Source organism: Periophthalmus magnuspinnatus, chromosome 3 (genome assembly GCF_009829125.3).
Source record: "Periophthalmus magnuspinnatus isolate fPerMag1 chromosome 3, fPerMag1.2.pri, whole genome shotgun sequence".
Taxonomy (NCBI): Eukaryota; Metazoa; Chordata; class Actinopteri; order Gobiiformes; family Gobiidae; genus Periophthalmus; species Periophthalmus magnuspinnatus.
In genome coordinates this window covers 24,681,084-24,701,529 of record NC_047128.1, presented here as the reverse complement: position 1 = coordinate 24,701,529, position 20,446 = coordinate 24,681,084, and the positions used below count along the sequence as shown (strand labels likewise).

The 20,446-nt window shown below is 38.6% G+C and overlaps 1 protein-coding gene across 3 annotated transcripts in view; it reads left to right on the top strand.

Moving 5' to 3' along the window:
- Positions 1-14,195, top strand: part of phkb (phosphorylase kinase, beta) — a 101,068-nt gene extending 86,873 nt beyond the window's left edge. For 2 of the 3 annotated variants that reach the window (XM_033983740.2, XM_033983732.2), the window contains 13 exons: positions 1,884-1,966; positions 2,786-2,876; positions 5,540-5,598; positions 6,518-6,680; positions 7,139-7,220; positions 7,325-7,382; positions 8,914-9,004; positions 10,073-10,278; positions 10,600-10,734; positions 11,252-11,381; positions 12,042-12,149; positions 12,223-12,363; positions 12,435-14,195. In XM_033983740.2, the coding sequence (XP_033839631.1) occupies positions 1,884-1,966; positions 2,786-2,876; positions 5,540-5,598; positions 6,518-6,680; positions 7,139-7,220; positions 7,325-7,382; positions 8,914-9,004; positions 10,073-10,278; positions 10,600-10,734; positions 11,252-11,381; positions 12,042-12,149; positions 12,223-12,363; positions 12,435-12,572 (1,485 nt within the window). In that variant the 3' untranslated portion in view covers positions 12,573-14,195. Of the gene's footprint in view, positions 1-1,883; positions 1,967-2,785; positions 2,877-5,539; positions 5,599-6,517; positions 6,681-7,138; positions 7,221-7,324; positions 7,383-7,594; positions 7,686-8,913; positions 9,005-10,072; positions 10,279-10,599; positions 10,735-11,251; positions 11,382-12,041; positions 12,150-12,222; positions 12,364-12,434 lie in introns of all 3 variants that reach the window. The other variant, XM_033983748.2, reaches the window with a different exon arrangement.
- The last annotated feature ends 6,251 nt before the right edge of the window (positions 14,196-20,446 follow it).

The window sequence follows — 20,446 nt, the reverse complement described above, 5'->3', positions numbered from 1 at the left end:
TTTATTAGGGACGTGAACTCAAAAACATGCATGACACATCAAATTAGGTTGCAGCAATTGCATTTAGTTTATTAAGATTCAGGCTTAGTACTTACTTAAGAATCTTGATTTAGGGCAGGGGTGTTCATTACGTCAATCACGATCTACCAGTCGATCGCGAAGGCATTTTGTGTAGATCACGTCCCGTCATCCATCCAGTCACATGACTAATATACAGGACAACCAGTCAGATTACACCTGACCCTAGGTCACATCATGGGCGCTGCACACGCATAAACAAGCGCGAGTTAACTTAACCCTATAGCGTCGGATCCTATCGTCACCGATAGAGCGGGGTTGCGGACTTTCCAGCAGCATAACTCCGCAACCAGTCGTGCTCTCATGTAAATTCAAACGGCGTCTCAAAGCGGAGACATGGGGCTATCTAAACATTTTACCATCATTACGGTAATCTGCCTCTGTTGTCCCTCGAAGGTGACGAATGAGAGCGTGGGTGCTGCGGGGATTTTCCCAGTCATTTATTCGATGCGTAAAAGAAAAAATATGGATGGATGTGTAAAATAGAAGTAGTTGTGTGAAAAAATGCAGTGAATTCTGATACTTCGTTTAACATGATTTTTATGGCTATAAAAAAAAAGACAAAACCGTAATCAACATGATTAGCTCTGTTATCGCTTTCAAACGAAAAATGCAGTTTTACTCCTGGCTGGCTGTCAGAAGCTACTGCCCGAACTCTGCATCCCTCACTGATTCCATTCAGTGAAAGTCAGAGCAGTAATCATCATTCAAGTAATTATGAACATGTAGGAAGTTCAGTTGTGTTGTGCAGTATTATCTCATGACGTTGTGCAAGGTCCATCAAAATGCACTGTACATGTAATTCATAATACATTTACAAATAAATATATGTTTAACATTTTTGTATTAGGTGATAGACACGATCATTTTAAAAGTAGCTCACATACTGAAAAAGTCTGAGCACCCCTGGTTTAGGGTATTAAGTTAAATGGTCACATTTATTTAGCATTTTCTGCTTTTCAAGGTACTCGAAGCACTTACGTCCAGGAACCACATACACACACATTTTCATACACTAGTTTATGCAGACACTGGAGGCGAGGGGCATTAAGTCTCTTGTCCAAGGACAGAACAACAGCATTTATCTGTCGGAGCTGGAATCTCACCTTCAACCTGTGAGCCTGTAGATCTGACCACTTAAACAATGATCTTTTTTTTTTATGTCAAGTGCGGAATTTGAACCTCTGACCTTCAGATCAGAGGGCGAGCACTCTACCAGAATCATTCAATTCATTAGGAAATAACTCTTTCTTCATGCTTTATTAAGGCTACTTAAGGTGTAGTTATTACCATTATTTAATGCCGTTATTTCAAATGTATTCTTCTGAAGTTTGCCTAATATATTAGATCCTGCCGTTGCAGTCATTCATGGACATTTGCTTATGCCCAGCTTTGTACATTTGTTGTTTATTGTCAAACTAAGTAAGAGCTTACCTTAATAAATCATAATTTTATTTGTTTAAACAGATAAAATGCGTTTGTTATGCTAACGTTACAATTGTTTATTTTTTCATAGTGTCTAATCAAAGAAGCCATGCTTAGCTGAAAGTGTATAATTTATTTATTTGAATTAATGGTTGCAGTTCAGCTATTTTGTTCCATTAGAAATAAATCTCTCTAGTATCTGGCTGAAATAAAGCTAGAAGAAAACAAGTGCTTAACACATTCACCACTGAGTCTCTACACCATGTATTATTTTAACTACTGCGACGATATCTGGCATGAGCAACAATCCATACAGAGTTATATATGTTGGACCTTATGTTTGCTTTATCCTTTAACTTGATATTTCTGTGTGTGCCTAGAACGCCTTACAGTTCATCAAACAGTACTGGAAAATGCCGGGGCGTCCCTTGTTCCTGGTCCTCATCCGCGAAGATAACATCAAGTAATACACGGCACACATCATAATGGCTTTATTTCCACGTTCTTTCATTGATAGCGTTCTTACTGGCCTTTGTCTTCTCATATCTCCCCTTTCATCAGCCTATTATTCTTTCTCTGTCTCATAATAGTCTTGTCTTGACAGCCTCAATGAAATTTAACTCGTGTTGAATGTAATACTTGGCCTGGTCCTTAGATCTCTTCACCATTGTGTATACCATTTGTCATTTTAGTGTTGAGGTGGGACTGCTCATGCTTGTTGACTGCTTGATAATGTTTCTCATTTGTATCACTATAGAAAAGCTGGCGGGTCCATTAGAGCTCTGTAAGCCATTATTAAGAGAGCTGTATAAGAAATGTGCACTTTGACATATGGTACAAGTGGCTCCATGGAAACTCAATTGTCATTAGTTTAATACTGATCAACTTAGTGACCTACAGAATATCAAACTGATGTAAACAAAAGGTCTGTGTCAGTTCTGTACATGTGAATATGTGAATATGTGAATATTTCTCAGGCTCTAAGGTTTAGAATTGACTAATTTTGCTTGTAGATGTGTTGAAAGGTTATGCTTGGAACCAACTAGCTTTTATCATTATTTTGTATGTTTCTTTTCTTATTTTTATTACTTTTTTTTAAGTTAATCTAAAAGTCTGTCTAAACTATCTAGTGTACTGTTGTTTTCCTAAAATGACCTTCACTCTTTTTCCATTCACCTTTTCTTATGCAGCACTAATTGTCATAAACAAGCAGAATAACACTGAATTGTTTTTATATACTGTATTCTAATAGAAATTTAACACAATATATTCTTTTGTACAGGGGAAGTCGCTTTAATCCTGTCCTGGACATGCTGGCGTCCTTCAAGAAGGGGGTCATTGGTGGGGTCAAAGTTCACGCTGACAGATTGCAGGTATGTATGAACTTTTCGTCCGATTAATATTATATGGTTTTATTCTATTCATAGTATTGTTCATATTATTGGTTCCTGAATACCTTTCTGTCTACCGTCTGGAGCATGTTTTGAGATTTTTATAAGCAAAGGAGATTAAATATTGATAATTTTGTGTGGTCAAAGATTTTAACATAAATATCTCTTAACTACACCGAGTAGAAGGAACTACTAATCCTACTTATAAGAAAACATTTTCCGTCAGACATCACACAGGACGTCTGACGTTAGCTGTAATGAAATATAGTATTGCCTGGCACTGATACAGACAATATTGCCGACATCTTACCAAATAAAGTGCGTCTTTATTTTTACATGCTTTTTTACATTTAGCTTGAAGGATAGAGCTGCTCCATTGGGAACTAGTGGGACACCTTCTAATTTGTAGTCACCGCTTCTTTCAGCAGAAGAGCCACCGTTTATCTGTTGTTTGACCTTGCCACGTTAAGATTGAATTTAGAAGGCACATTGTTTTTGTTTCCTTCTGGGGGGAAACAGCTTGAGCATGAAAATGGGGGTATATTACAGAAAAGCGTTTGAGTGGCTTGTTAGAAATACGTTGGCATGACTTTGAGGCACAACATTAAATAAATGCAAAATTAAAGGGTATTAGTGATAAGGAAGCTGAAAGATACTGTATTGCAGATAGTAATGGGTGTGGATACTGCATTAAGTTACTTTGATAAATGATGGTGCATCTGAATTGAGAGAATACATAATGTAGTCAACTAGTCCAACTACTGGTTTAAACACTGTGTAACATTCTGGAGCTGGTCCGTCACCTGCATAATTTCATGGAAGAGGAAGCCGCCTTTTTTATCAAGTACAAACGTCATTAGAATAATTTAACCATAATTTGTAGGAAGTGTGTTATGGTTAAAGGTACACTATGTAACTTTTCTGGTAGGGGTATGTTGGATACGTCTAATGGCATACTGTGGATCATCCATGGAGACAAGCAGGTGGGGTACCCTTCTCTAGAAATGTTAAAAAGTGCACATTTTCTATTATTTCCTCCAAAAAACAGAGTGAATATTACATCTAACATCATACCCTAACCAAGAATTTTCTCAAACTTATCTAACATGCATATTCGCTTTGTTCCCAAACTATTTACAGCAGTCCTCCGATATCATTCCTACATTCTACCATTTTTCCTTTTAAACTTTCCTCTAACATGGCCTGTTTGTTATTCGCTTCACAACTTGCTTCCAAAGCTTTGAAACTGTTCTGTTCTTTATCATCTCATTGTTATGTGCAGCTGGGTCGCTCCTCCTGCTACATTTCTGTTTTAAGATGACTTCAGTGGGAATGGCTAATATCGTTTTTAGGGCACAGGAGCAGGGGCCCTTGAACTCCTCCTACACAGACACATTTTAATAGACATTTGTATTCATATTGCTATAAAACGTATTTATTTTGTCACTGTAACTGAAACTTTACCACAGTTTGAAATGCTCAACATGGAATGGGGACATGGAATGTCACCTCGCTGGGGGGGGAAGGAGCCTGAGCCTGTGCGGGAGGTTGAGCGTTACTGACTGGATATTGCTCCACAGCTCAGTGTTGGGAATTCACCCCGGTGAACGAAAGGGTCACATCCCTGTGCCTTCGGGTGTGTTGGCCTATGGGCCAAGAGTGCAGAGTACCCGGCCTTCTTCTCTGGGAGGGGTACTAGTTGTTCTACTGAGGGATTTCAACGCCCACGTAGACAATGACAGTGACACCTGGAGGGGGGTAATTGGAAAGAGCAGCCTCCCCGATCTGAACCTGAGCGGTGTTTGATTATTGGACTTGTCCTCAGTGGACACCATGTTCAAACACAAGGGCCAGTGCAGCTGGCACCAGGACACCCTAGGTTGGAGGTTGATGATTGACTGTCTTCATGTCTTCTGACCCATCTTGGACACTCGGGTGAAGAGAGGGGCAGAGCTGTCAACCGATCACCACCTGTTGGTGAGTTGGATCCGCTGGCGGAGAAGGAAGCCGGCCAGACCTGGCAGGCCCAAGTGTACTGGGAGGATCTGTTGGGAATGTCTGGTGTCTGGGCTGTCAACTCACACCTCCAGGAGAGCTTCTCCCAGATCCCGGTGGAGACTGGGGACACGGATTCCTAGTGGGCCATGTTCTCCACCTGGAAAGAATACTTTCAGGGTCTCTTCAATCCCACCATCACTTCTTCCGAGGAGATGGTTGGAAAGCTCCTTGATGGCAGGGCTCCAGGCATGGATGAGATCCATATTTTATATCTCTGTCTCCTGGTTGGCCTGAGAACACCTTAAGGTCCCACTGGAGTAGCTGGAGGATATTTATGGGGTGAGGGAAGTCTGGGGGTTCCTTCTTAGACTGCTGCCCCATGACCCGGCCCCGCATAAGCGGAAGGAAATGGATGGATAGATGAAATGCTTAACTTATATTTTAATGAACTATATTACTGGAACAGTAACTTGTGTCTCTAGGCAAAACCTTCAGGGTTTTATTCCTGGCTTGGTTGGTATCCTTCAGAATGTATCCAAGAAAAAGTGTATTTTTTTGCAAATGCGTGGGCTATTCTACTGTTGTTGTATGTAATGAGTCAACTATGAGGAGCCATACATAATATATTGTGTTTATATTTGTGCTAGACCTTGATATCTGGAGCAGTGGTGGAGCAGCTGGATTTCCTACGGGTCAATGAAGCAGAGTAAGTCTAGGTTATTTATTTATTATAATTTTTTATGTAAGGTATTTATTGTTCATGTGGCCATTTTAATAGCTTGTATTTTGAATGAAGATACATTGGTTACTTCATCCACCAGTGCGTTAGTATCCATACAGGTAAGATTGGAAAACATCCTAAATCTAAACCTGCAGAAAGCAGGCACATACCGGTACACTTTTTTTTTTTTCTCAGAATATGTACAGGCAATGTCTCATGTGAAACCTCAGTAATTCACTCACTGAGCTGCAGAAGCTGCACTAGCACTGATAATGATTGGCTGCAGTTGCTAGGGTTAATTAGTAAGGATTCCAATCAAAGAGAGCCCTTTTAGGTTTAAACTAACTGGATTTCAGCTTTGAAACTGGTGATATGAGGTCATGTGAGGCTCATTCTGCTTTCTAATTGCATAATCGTCTTGAGAACTAAAACACCAAATTATAACAAACAACTTGACCACCGTGTCCAATGTTTCTCGTAAGTAATAATAAGTCAGCATACAATTGTGGTCAGTAAAAGCTATACTTGACATGTCTACCTTGTATCTGGGGACAGAGGTAGGTCAGGTATATGAAATTTAAAATAAAAACATTTACATGCAGTTCCTTTCAATTCTAGAAAGGAAAAACTGTTGATATTCCCACTTTGAATAGACTAATCCAAACAAAAGACGCTCTACATAAAGATTATAATGTGTTGTTGTCAAACTTAATTGATGTTAGAGGCTCTGAAGGGATGTATCTATCAACACAAGTTCATAGAAATGCGTCCCATTGTCCCTTGTAGGCGTGCACAAAGACGCCAAGGTCAATGCTGATTTACATTATTGCATTTGATCTGTTTGCCTTTATTGTAATATCTATAGGAATTTTACAAAGAAAAATACATGTCTGTCTTTGTGAAGGATCCCAGAGTTTAAAAGCTTTGAGGAGTTGGAGTTGCCTAAACACTCCAAGGTGAAGAGACAGACGAGTACCCCCAATGTGTCCGATCTGGAGCAGCAGCCTGAGATCAACGTGGAAGAATGGATGCATAAACCCACTCCCGAGATTCTACAGAAGTTCCATGTAAGAACAGAATAACTATGTAGAAATGGGAATATTAACAGTCAACATAAAAGTTTGTTTGTTTGATCAAGAAGAGATACTAAGACCCTTTTCTGCAAATGTTTCTCTATCGGTGTCCTCTAAATCCTTAATCTGCTCAAGACATGAAATTTCTATGTGTCAGTGTTTGCCACTGTCACCAGTATTCTTTGGTACAAATAAACAACTCATTTATTCAGCCCTAAGAGCTCCCCCTGCTGCTTCTTTGAGGATTAGTGTATTGCCAGTGTGTTGGTCCAAAAAAACATTTTGCTTTTCTTTCTTATAATAATGTAACTCACTTTCTGAACTTTAGTTTTAACTTTAGCTTTTTATTTTAGAAGAATGCCACACATGAACCCCTGAAGTGTGTTATAAGTGCAATGAGGCACATTAATGACATTGTATTTGTCTGTTTTCTGCCTTTTGTAAATGTCCAGGATTGTGACTGCTTAGCCAGTCAGGCTCAGCTTGCTGGATTACTCCTTCAAAGAGAAGGCCCAGGCTTTCTTGCCAAAGATGGTAATGTGCTTTTCTGAAATGTTTAAAAATAGTTCAATGTATGTAACTTCTTCATTGTAACAAATTGTAATTTCATCTAATGTCATTTCTAATTGTCATTTCAGTGGGGCTGATGGATGAGCTGGAAAGGATCTACAGGAGAGCTGGCAGCAGAAAACTTTGGTCAGATACACACATTCATGTACAATTACACAAGAACATGCACAACGTTTCACATATGCAAACACAGCAGTGAATGAATGCCATTAGTAGTCATTTAAGTGATCGTTGTAACTGGTGGGGCTGTACATATCTAAAGTCATTGGTTTTAGTACATGTGCATACTGTTGTATAAATACTGTATATAACTCGTATCTAATCTGGCCATACTGTAGGCTGGCAGTGCGCCTTGTTGCTGCCATTCTCAAGAAGTTTGCGGGCTCAATAGCCCCTCACATCACCACTATACTGGTGAATGGGAAACAGGTAATACAACGTACTAGTCAGCTCAGTGTTAGTTGGATAGCTAGCTGTCTAGCTTGAGAGATTAAGCCAAAACATGCATTGTTGCTCGGCTTATATCGTCCTTTTCCTGTTTTTCATGCTGACATCAATAGAAGGCTTACTGCATAGCTCCTTAAAATCTGCCATTATCCTCATTACAACATTAGCTTGAGACATGGCTACCTCTCTTACAACACAGCTAGCTAGGCCACGCTATCGGCATGTGTCTCTGAGGTTGACCATAACTTGTCAGTGGTTAATTTACTTCTCATTAAACATCGCATATTGCTATTATTGTTATGTTAAATCTTCTTTATTAATTTGCAGTTATTTGTTTTGATAAATGAACAACCATCACTGTGTTATATTACTTTATACTAAATACTAATAACTGGTTTCAGCAATGTAATTGTGTGCCTGTGACTAGACAATCTTAAAAATAACCAGATGACTTTGCTTCAACAATCCCAAATCACCCCTTCCAGTTATGTTTTAATTGAAATACTGTCTGTCACTTTTTATGCTCACTGTATTAATGCAGTTAGACAGTTTTTGCATCCTTCTAGTGATTATTTTTTACCAAGCATAAATTGATATTCCATAAGAGAAAATTCACAAGGAGAATGTTTTCTACTTGGCAAATGGTAAACCAATGTTGACTTTAATTTAGTTTCTCATTTGGGTTACTTAACATGGATGAGGAACTGAAGCTTGAAATAGGTTCACCAACAATGCGTCCCTGGACTGGCGTCATGCTTTATACACAATAATAAATGACCTCATTCCCAAGCTCTAGGTGCACCTCATTTGTATAATCTCACATACTCTACCTGCATACACATCTATATGGAGCTGGTCTAAGCAAATCCAGAAGAAAATGTATAGCTGTGCTGATTATAGCCATGAGCCATTTAATGTAAACACGCCATTTGTGTACTGCTTCTGTGGGGAGATGGCTTCACCACTGTTTGTCTGTAGTTACCCTGGCTGAAGTCATTTGTGAGGTTCAGTGGTCGTTCTCATAGGAAAACTGCAATCAGGAGGAGGCTGCCATATGTAGTACATGCAGCATGAAGTGAACATTAAAATGCTATTACATTTTATTTGTAGGGTTACATCTATTACTATGATTATTTGATCAGTGAAATTTTAAGTATTAATGTAATGGTTAAGTTTCATTTGTCAAGAATGTTCTTCTTCTCGCCACTAGGTCTGTTGTCCGCCTTGCTGCCAGTCTCTTAACTAAGCTAGTGGACAGCCTTGCCCCCAGTATTACTAGTATATTAGTGCATGGCAAGCAGGTAAGTGGACACACAGACTGAAGGCAATCTTTTGGTACAAGCTGAATTGGCTCTGATTTGGAAGTGGCATGTCAGGACTTTTATTTTAATGTTCACTGATGGAATGAATGTTAATAATAAGCTCCTCATGCCGTGATCCTATGGGAGTTGTTTAAAATAGCTGCATGCTCTCATTCCGCTCTTCCATTGTGTGTGAATCTAAACTTTAGTTGTAGCGAGGCTGCCAGCGTGACCTCCGTAGAATCCTAATATGCACTGTGCCCAACTCGCTATGTGCTCATTGACATATTGTGGCCCAGGAGTTTGCCTGCTGCCACGCGCTTATGCTGGATGGGCTTCAGTGCATCATTTTGTGTTAAGTCTTATTCTGAGATTAGCTTCCTCTCCTGAGTGTCAGTTATCTGGGCTCATTTTTAGCCCTCTGAACACTTTTAGGCATTTCATTATGCTGAAGGAGCTCAAGGTGTGAATCTGCATATAGATTGCCTAGTGGAGGGAATGCTCCTCGACATGATTGCAAAAGCTGATTTAAAATTTGAGTCGTGCTTCTCTGCTTACAATAACAGTTCAGGTAGAAGAAAAGAAGCAGCACCTATTTAGCTCTATTTGGACTCCATCCAATGATTATTTTTCTCCTTGGAATTGAAATTCAACATTGTGTTCCTTTCTGCATTTAAAGATAGCCGTTCCAAGCCGTTTCCAGCCTCAGGCTTTTTGCGAGTTCAAATCAGTTTCGATGTGAAGATGGAATATTGATTAACGTCTTCAAAGTGCTGGATTTCATCAGTGCGAGGCATAAAAGTGAGGTCCTCTCATCAGGAAGATTGCAGAGGTGTAATTTTCAACAGATGGCTTTCAGAAGAAACCAAATACTAAGAGTAATCTTCTGATCTGCAATTTTGCCCACTCACTTTTATGTTAAGTTGGGAAAGGAGGCCAATTTAAAAACAATGAAGCATAGTTTTACCTCATGTAAAGTGCTGATGTACATTCTCCTTCACATATACTGACAACACTCTCCTCTGTTTCCTGTGCATGTGCGCATGCCTGTCTCTGTGTCATTACTAGGTGACCCTGGGCTTATTTGGCCATGAAGAGGAGGTGATTTCTAACCCATTGTCACCAGGAGTGATCCAGGGCATCATCTACAGCAAATGCTCCCCTCACGGCGGCCAAAGAGAGGCCGTTCTTCAGCAAGAACTAGTCATACACATCGGATGGATCATTTCTAACAACCCTGAGCTATTCAGCGGCATGCTCAAGATCAGGGTCGGGTAAGGAACAGGAAACTAATGCTAAATACTAAATACTGTGTGGAGGTCATACAGATTTCTAGGTGTGTGTAACAGGGCGACGTGATGTGTCAAATCTATTTTGTTTTTTGGATTATATTGTATTTTGTGTATTGTGGCATAACGTGGTATCAGTTTTATTGTTGTGTTTATCACAGGTTAACATAATGGAAATGTAATGTATGTCCATGCATTGAACTTGATACACTATGATTTTCTGCCTTATCTATGGATACAAATCTAGTCTTGCTTGTACTTTGTGGATTTGAGAAGTTGTAGATGGTATTTTTGATTCTCTCCCAGGTGGATAGTCCAGGCCATGAAACACGAGCTGAAGATTCGAGCAGGAGACATGCCTCCACAAGACATCTACCAACTGTCCCCCAGTGACATCAAGCAGCTGTTGCTGGACGTGCTGCAGCCACAGCACAGGGGCAGGTACGCTGATACACACATGCTCCTAATGATTATTACATTACCATAGTAACCCCTCTGGCATTTTGCACACCTATAATGAAAATACTGTTTATAAAACCAAGTAATGGCATAATGAACATAATGCAATTTCAGTGGAAAATTAAGAATTTTACAAAATATGAAACATCCAGGGGCATTTGGCAAATAATAATCACTCAGAAACACAAGAGTGATATCAAAGCATTTGCATTTGTACATTTTTTTACATTATTTGTTTATTCAACAGGAGATTGTGATAGATTATGAGATTCTATATAGACTTAAAATAGTAGTGTTTAGAGCTGATATAAGTGAATCATTGACAATATTTTATGGTTTATTTGTATTTAACCCAATTTCCCCCAGTGTTTAATAATGATAAATCTTATCTAATCTAATCTCTGACACCGTGACTTATGGGTAATTTCCTGTCCAGCAGCTATCCACATAATGTCCCCTGTGTGTGAGCCTTTTGAACAGTGAATGTGCTCTGTCCCAGGCCGTGGCTGAACAGGCGCCAGATAGATGGCTCTTTGAACAGAGTGCCCCTGGGCTTTTATGACCGCGTGTGGCAGATCCTGGAGAGGACTACCAACGGGATCGTGGTGGCTGGGACCCACCTCCCCCAGGTACATTTTATGTCTCACTACATTGTCACACTAAAGCTTCACACACTTTATTTTAAAAAGGTTTATTACGCTTTGTTTTTGTTATGTAAGAGCATGTACCCAATTTTTTCCATGTATTTGAGCAAGAGAGAGATATATTGTATAAGCAGCTCTTGAGGTCAAAATAAGTTTGCTATTCTGAGATTGTGCTTAGCATGCTAGTCATTGGTTGCATTACTTTGATGTGGCCTCTGAAAGTTGTGAAAAGCATTTAGAAACACATATGCCCAAAAAGCATAAGGTAAGTGAGGAATAACTTTGGACTACTGAAAACCGTTTAAATTTAACTATTTCTGTTTTTCATGTTTTAAGAATTTAGTTTTTAAGAAAAATATCAGTTACAACTACAACATATGTAAATCATTCTTCATTGTAAAGCACAGCTAAGTAATAGAAACTGGTTCTTGACTACCTATTCAAAACTGCAGAACTGAGAATTCTGCCTCTTCATCGTGGCATTTCACTGTAACAAGCTGATTTTCAACAACATGCTTTTATTATTGAAATAGCAGAAAAGTGTCACATGAAATGCCTCATAAAAGCCAATTTTACATAAAATGTCTAGAAAAAAAAGTGTATCAATAAACCTAAAAATTACATATGTCTCCTCTTGGTCTTTAGCAACCCACCCTGTCGGACATGACCATGTACGAGATGAACTTCTCTTTGCTGGTGGAAGACACTCTAAAGAACATTGTCTTGCCTGAGTACAGACAGATAATAGTTGAGGTACTTATAAATAAAAATGAAAGTGTACATTTATGCTCTCTATTCTAGTTTTACTAATGCATTTTCTCTACAGCTTCTGATGGTGGTTTCAGTGATACTGGAGAGAAACCCTGAGCTCGAATTCACTGAAAAAGTTGATCTGGACGGTCTGGTGAAAGAAGCATTTAACGACTTCCAGAAGGACCGCAGTCGCTTCGAAGGCATTGAAAAACAGGTACAGGCTTATTGTTTGACCGTTTTATTTCACTGTCATACCATTTCCATCTTGTTCTCTACGTGATTCAGGACAGCATGGAGGCCTTTTATAACATGCCCGCAGTGGGACAGAGAGGCACCTCCAGCTACCTGACCAAGGCCGTCATGATCCAGTTACTGCAAGGCGATGTGAAGCCCTGCAAGGACGACCCATGCACTATTAGCTAGATTTACTGCGCACTGACCCCTAATCTCAGCCTGCTGCAGCGGTGGAGTCATCAGACAGCCCAGTGAGGATACATATATTTAGAAGATAACCTCCAACCTCTGCTTCCTCCAAGTTTGATTTTATTTCCCTACTATTTCAACAAAAAGTACTAGCCATGTGTTGTTTTTGTTGTTACATTTGTAAGTCGCCTTTGTTGTTTAAATAGGGTCTGATTTACTTGACTTTTAAGTTTAAAGAGGGGTTATGCAAAATACATTTTTTTGAGCCTAACAAAACATGCCTGAAGAGGTTTTAGATGTCATCCATGCACGTTTGAGCATTTTAGCGATCACTCCTGGACACTATTCTAACCCTACTTAGGGTTAGCTGTAAGATTTTGTCCAATGCTCAGCCTATAATTTTACATCATCCATTCTCCCACATGACAATTCTCCATAAAAATACAAAAACATGATACAAAAGGGAGAGTGACTTGGTGACATATAAAATATCTTCTGCGTTTTCATTTTCAAAACAATAAAAGTTAACATGGTGACCTAAATATTTTATGTGTTAGCAGTTAATACCCTACAGAAGTGTAATACCCCTCTTTAATTAAAGACTACTGTTGCAAATACATGGTTACTTTAAATTGTAGCACAGCAATAACAACATGTACCTACAGCAACGTTTCTGCCATCCCATGTGTAATATTTAAATACAAATTGATGCAGTTTGACTGAACTAGGCGCCTACTACTAATAATGCTCTTAATTTCAAAAGCATTTTTAGTCACCCTCAATTAGTACAGGTCAGTGTTTAGCTTGTTTATTTTAGCTAAAAATGCAGACTCATTATTCAGCGCTGCGGTTGCCAGGTTCAATGTCTAACACTGTATGAGCAGTACTAGCAATCAGCTCTGTGGCTCAGAGGACCTCAAGTGAGCGTACATTGCCTGAAATAGAAAGGTTTAATATTCATAGCATGAGTCATTCTTGTACGTGCTAAGTATCGTGTTTGAACAGCGGATTTATAGGTAATGTTTGAAAATAGCTGATAACACGTACACATGTCCAGTTTAAATGTATGTATTAAAAAGTGCGCTATGCAACTTTTTGTATCCGTGGAGATTTGAATGCTTTGCCTGGAATGTTCCACTGTATAGCATTAACCATTTCTTTCTAGCATTTATTTAATTATGACTGTTTATTAGTCAAAAATACTTAAAAACTTGCATTGTCACTTCTCCACGTATTTGACCCGTTGCTTGGTCTGATGCTGAAGCGGCCTCATGTGTCTCCAAGGAGATGCATAATTTTAAAGCCATACTGTGTGACATTCCGTGCAAACAAGTGGCTAACTAACCCTTCCACCAGGAAAGGTTACATAGCGCAGCTTTAAAAATAATGCCGTGCGAGGCTAGATTTGCGGCTGTGCATGATAGTGACTTGGCTACTGCTTATGACGACTGAAAAGAGGTGAAAGAGAGAAAAGAAGAGAAAAAAGATGTTACAGTTACAGTGTGAATGTGTGAATGTACATGTCAGAATATAAACCGTTCATTCATCACTGATTGCATCTTGACTATTGTGTGTGTCAAGGAATATTTTTAACTAAAATAATAAAGTTATGCATACAAATGATGGCAAATGTGTTATGGTTGCAGATTTGCTCACACATAGAAAAAAAACATCTAGCGTACTTGATAACCTTGACATAAAAACAGATAATGTTGGCTTGATGCAGGTGGAAACACTTATGAATGCAGATCAATACCTGTAATGTGCGCTGTTTGCAGTGTCAAGCGAGTTAGCTGCAGAGAGTTGGGTGAGTGAGGGGACACGAGAAATGAGCTCTATTGTGAACTCAGTATATGTGAAGCTACACTATGAAACCTTTCTGTTTATCTCTTTAAAGAAGTATTGCTTTACCTGCAATGTTCAACAGTATGACATTAAATCATAGGTCTCTCGTTGGAAATAACCAGGTGGTGCCGTCAGACCATATTACAGGCCAGCTCAGTGGAGACATGAGCCTGCTCTCTGTAAGAATGCATTTTTTTAAGGTATTCATTTAGTACTACAAACACCTGTAACTGAATAAATGCAAGGTAGAATGGAGACAGAAATGTTGCATAGTGCACTTTTAAATGATCAGCTAGCACACAGCTTGCAAGGGGTTGGAGCCTGTCATGCTAAATAAGTCTCGTCATATTGAAAATATTTGCTTTGTTCATTATGAAGTATACTCAAGTGATAGCGTGTTTGATGTGACGGGTAATTAGCTGGACTGTGCTGAGCTGTCAAAATTGTGACAGTGGAATGGGGCTGTCTCAGAAGAGATAACAAATAATGGGAAAGGGGAGTTATTCTGTAAGGACAAGGAGCTGGACTAATCGGGCTGTCAGTCTGTCTAGAAATAAATTTTAAAATGTGCTTGAAAAGTGTTTGTTGTTTTATATTGACATAAGATTTTTTATTTTTACTGTTTGATTTATTGGAAGCAGAAGTGAGTAGTACACAGTTGCATTTATTCAGTTACATTTATTTGAGCAACTTCCATCCATTTCGGTATGGGTCGTGGGGGCAGCAGTCCTAGCAGGGAGTCCCAGCCTTCCCTTACCCCAGACACTTCCTCCATTTCCTCTGGTAGGAGCATTCCCAGGCCAGCCGAGAGACACAGTCCCTCCAGCTTGTCCTGGGTCTATCTCAGGGCCTCTTCCCAGTGAACCCAAGGAGGCGTCCAGGAGGCAACTAGGAGATCCCTGCACCCCCTCAGCTGGCTCCTCTTGACATGGAGGAGCAGCAGCTCTACTCTGAGTTCCTCCTGTGTGACTGAGCTCTTCACATCTCTAAGGGAGTGTCCAGCCACCCTGCAGAGGCAAGTCATTTTCAACTACATGCATCCGCGATCTTGTTCTTTCGGACATTACCCAAAGAAATTGTACTTTTCAGAATACTAGTCTTTTCTAGGAGCATACTTTTACTTCTACTTGTGTAATAAGTAATGTTAGTAGTAACAGTATTCTTGCATGAGTAAATGGTTTGGTTACTCTTCCCACTGTGAGGAAGTCTACAAGTGAAAAAAGCTTTGTGTTGACAATATTAAATGATTTGAACATTTGTGTTTCATGCTCCACTCCTTCAGGTAATATGTAGCTTTTCAAATTTTTGTGTTATATATGCACAGTTTGCGCATTATGTATTGTTTTGTCCTTCCAATTACACTAATTTGAAATGATAAATCGGATGCCCCAACGGGTACTCTTACTTGAGTGTAGTGAACTTGTATAATTTCTTGGACCACTACTTTTAACACCTACAGATGCAGCAGGGTCTGGAATGAGTTGACCTGGCATTATAATTATGAATTCTGACTTCAGAAAAAGTAGCTGACTCTAAATGCAAATGAGGATCTAAATAAACAATAAACAATAAACTATAGGAATCATCCAACTCTGCATTTCAAAGAAACATGCAATATACTGTTAGTCCACTAGATAGCAGTACAGTTCAAAAAATGAAGCTATAAATGTGCAATTAATGTTTGAATATGGCAGAATTTGATTTGGTTTTAATTAATGTGTATTACTTAAAATAACAGGATGTAGCTTTCTGAAAGTGGAAAGTCAACTGCCTGATTCTGTGGAAACAGAAAGTTAAAACCATAGTTCAGAACATTATCCACCTAGATAGATTTGTATGCTATACTGTGGAATGTTAGAGCCAAAGGAACAACATTTACATGAACCAAGGCCAAAGAAGAGTGGTTTATGGAGATGCAAGTCTGCTCATAATAAGGATGTTTTTCTATGTTTTTCAGTGCAATAATTCATCCACAATGAAAAAAGGGTTTTATTTTAGTCAATTTCTTAGGCAGAAGTAACATACTGTAGCTTTAATGAGTAGTTTTACCATGCTTTGACTACATGCAACACAGCATTCCCCTTTTTTAAATCTTTGAAAATCCAAATATATGGATTACTGGATTATCACAAGTAGCACTAGTCTCATCTCAAAACCAATGCTAATTAAATATATAAAATGCCATATAGCTGCAACATACAAATTGTTGCATGTATCCATAGCTAGTAAAGACCTGTGCTTAGCCTATTCAAATCACAGTGACAGGACAGATAAGATCCAGATAGTGCACTGACATAAATGAACTGATAATGTGATATGAATGTCGTCTATTTTCCCATATCTACAATAATACACGTATAATAATGGGCATATTTGCCTCATATTTGCAGGTCCGGGCGCGTGTGCAGACTCCAGAGAGGGCTGTCAACGTAAAGATAACATTTAGGAGGCGTAATGACAGCTGACACATTCACTCTGTCATGATTCATTGTGGGACTGTAGGGACTTCTGAAATGTCCTCGTCTCATCTACGCCCTCTGCTGGCCAAGAGCAACACTGCAGATTTTATTGAGAAGAACCACAACAAGGTGAGACTTAAAATTGTAGATATTGTCTGTATGCAGGTAAATGTTGTAACATGCCATCAACTGAATGATCTTTTTTGTTAGTCTCATGGTGATCTTTTTTTGTTTTAAAGCCAATGTCCTTCCTCACACAACCAGCATCACTAGCTATTTTTGTAGCTACAGCTGTAAATCCTGTTATAAAATAAAATAAAATGAAATGAAATAACATAAAATAACATAAAATAGAATAAATAAAATAAAATAAATAAAAAATAAAATTACAAAACATAAAATTGAATTAAAAAAAATAAATTTAAAAATAAAAAAAAATTTAAAAAAGAGTTTGGAGAGAATTGCATGTTTTCCCTGTGGTCCTCAAATTACTGATTGCCTGCAGTTTAAGGGGGGTAGTATTCAATTACATTTACTCATTTACATTTAGGCTACTAAAGTTTTATGATGCCATAGTTTTACCTTTATTTGACTTAGTTTGACGTAACAATACTCATACTTAAGTGTTGTGAAGTTTTATGTTGAAAAGATTTAAACAGTTGCAGTTTAGATACAATGTGTTTTTGTAATATTTGTGGCTATTCTTTAAGAAAATTCCACCATCTTTACATTAATGTTTTATTTGTGTGATTAAATTAAATCCTTATTATGATACAGGGTACTGAAATAATAGTTTCCCCAAATTTCTTAATTGGGGAGACTACTTTGTACATCTACTTGAGTAACATTACCATAATTTAAAGTAAAGTTCCTCTTACTTGAGTACAAATTTTGGGTATACAGTAGTCTAATCTCCCTTGGACTTCCTAATAGTATGTGTAAGTTGTAAAATGTGTTCACTCAATTTATGTTCTTCTCAGTTTTTTCCTCCATGTAAGTTACCAATGACACTCTCTCACCGTCACCACAGTTCCCTAAAACAATTTGTGATGTATGATGACACCCAGGATCCAGCCCAGCTCCATAACTTTGCATCTGTCAGGGCCAAGGTGACATCCATCGATCAGGGGCGCATATTACGGGTGGCACATACGCAAGCGCTGACCTTAACTGGGAGACTGGTCACATGTCATTATAAAAGTACACTCTGTTGAGGTAAGACTTCATTACATTGGCCTATTGCATCATGGTTAGTTTTACTGTCTGTACTGTTGTCTGGTTTAACAAAGGATATATGTGTAATGACATATAGAGGACATGTGGACCAGCCATGTCCTTGTTTATGCTTATTAGAACATACTGCTGGGTTTCAGATGACATCACAACATTTTATAGACCAGTAATATTTAATATATATTGGAGGTCACTAAAAATGATCAGGTTCATCATATGCGTTTTTACCTTCTGGATACTTCATAGGAAAGCACAATGTTATCAATAGGAAAATGTGGCAAGAGCAATAGGAATGTTGAGAAGAAAGTGTCATTTATGCCATTTCTATTTTATTTCATGCACATCAGCAAATGTTGTTTGGTTGTGCAAAAACAAGTGCAAATTTAACATTTTGCGTCTGCATCTTTCAACGACTGAACAGCTCTTATGCTGCAATCAAGAGGGCTTTTCTGTCATTTCACTTCAGACTGGCAGATTGAATCCCTTGTGGCCAGCTCTAAAGGAGACATATATGAAAAATCAACTTTCTTGAGGCTTTGGAGGCCTGTTTCTATAATATTGGCAGTTCTTGCATAATGGAGACAGATTTATTATGTTTTTGTTGTCATTTGTCCATTTAGACCTTGTTTAGAAGTACTTTATGGTTCACATTAGGTTTTAGACTAGGTTTAGGTTTGTTTAGTCGTGTCATTGACCAGGTCTGGCTAGTTTGGTGCACTACAAAAGCTACTACCACAACTACTACTGCATCTACATTAGCGTCATGTTGACAAGTTACCTGCAGAGAGTATCGAACATCCAATCCATCTCAGTTATACCTAGAGCTTATTTTCACTAAAATAAACAAAGATCAGACACCTCCAATATTACGTTATAAATAAATAATATACTTAATTGTTGCTGTGAGGTTGTGAATAGCCTAAACATTGATACTTTGCAGTCACATCACGCTGTGGAGGTTCTGCATGTATATATATGCATGTCTATGGCGGAATCTTCAGCAGTTACCATGGTGAAACAATGCTCACATCACAACACTGCAAAAAAAAAAAGTTTTAGGATAGTCTGAAAACCCAAGAACAAATACAAAACTTTTTTTAAACACATTTTCAAGAGCTTGTGATGAATATGAGTGATTAACTGAGAAAACTATTTGCTAATTTTATGTGTGAGTTTAACAGCACAAATGATAGTCAGCCAGTTGTTGATTCAGTTGTAACTTCTGGTTGGATTGTGTTCAGTTAAAACTCGGATTAAAGTCTAACCTGAGTAACAAAGCTTCAGACCCCCCCGGGAATGTTAATGACATCAGCTGCAATATCATATTAATATCCAAGACATCAGGATTACATGTGACCAGACCCGTCGCCTCATTCCCACTCACCGCCCCTGCATAGTTTGAGCCTTGTAAAACCGCAGACACATGTACAGGTTAAATCTATATGAGAACGTCTCCTGCTTTCCCCTGTACTCTGCGGTCGGACCCCAGCGAGAGTTAATCTTTTCTACACATTGACAGAAAGGATTAAATGGGGAGGACAGGCGACGAAAGATATGAAATGCACCCAAAGGAGAGACGAAGTACAGGATCAGGATTTGTAATGGGAAGAGGCAGAAGACAAAGGGATGATGGAGAGTGAGAGAAGAGAGTAGTAGCACGAAATGAGGGGCTGAAGAAGAGCGGAGTTGAGTCTAGAAAGAAGGGAAACTATGAGAAGTAAGTGGGGAAAGTGAGGGCGGAGCAGGCATTAGAGAAGGCTTTAAGAGGATGGAAAAAGGGGAGTTGGGTAGAGTAGAGCAGACACGGGCTTTAATTAACATTGCACTAGTTTTAATGAAAAGAAGCAACTTAACTTAACTTGTATATGACGGACTAACAGAATATTAACCGAATATGAGAATTCCAAGACTGTCATTGTGTTGTATTGTGTTAACTCAAGTTTATTCCTGCATAGCAATAAAGAATAACACTTCAGTGAGATTATTAAAGGTACAGTATGTAACTTTTTGGAGGCGCTAACAAGTCACCTGCATGATTTAATGGAAATAGAAACTTAAAACTATACTTCCAAACATTCTCCTTAGAGATAGCTGCGTTTTATGTGTTTATAGCCAAACAAACAAGAGGAGTCAGGTTTGAGGAAATGCAAGTCCACTCATGGTAAGGTTCATGCAATAAATAACCAAAATGATATGTTTTTTGGCTGAAAAGTTACTTGTAGCTCAAAGCACTCAAAATATGTGGACTTGGTTATAAATTTTTTTTACTAAACTACATGAAAGTAGAACTAAGCAAACACCAGCAGCCTACTTAAGTATATTACCACGATTATACAA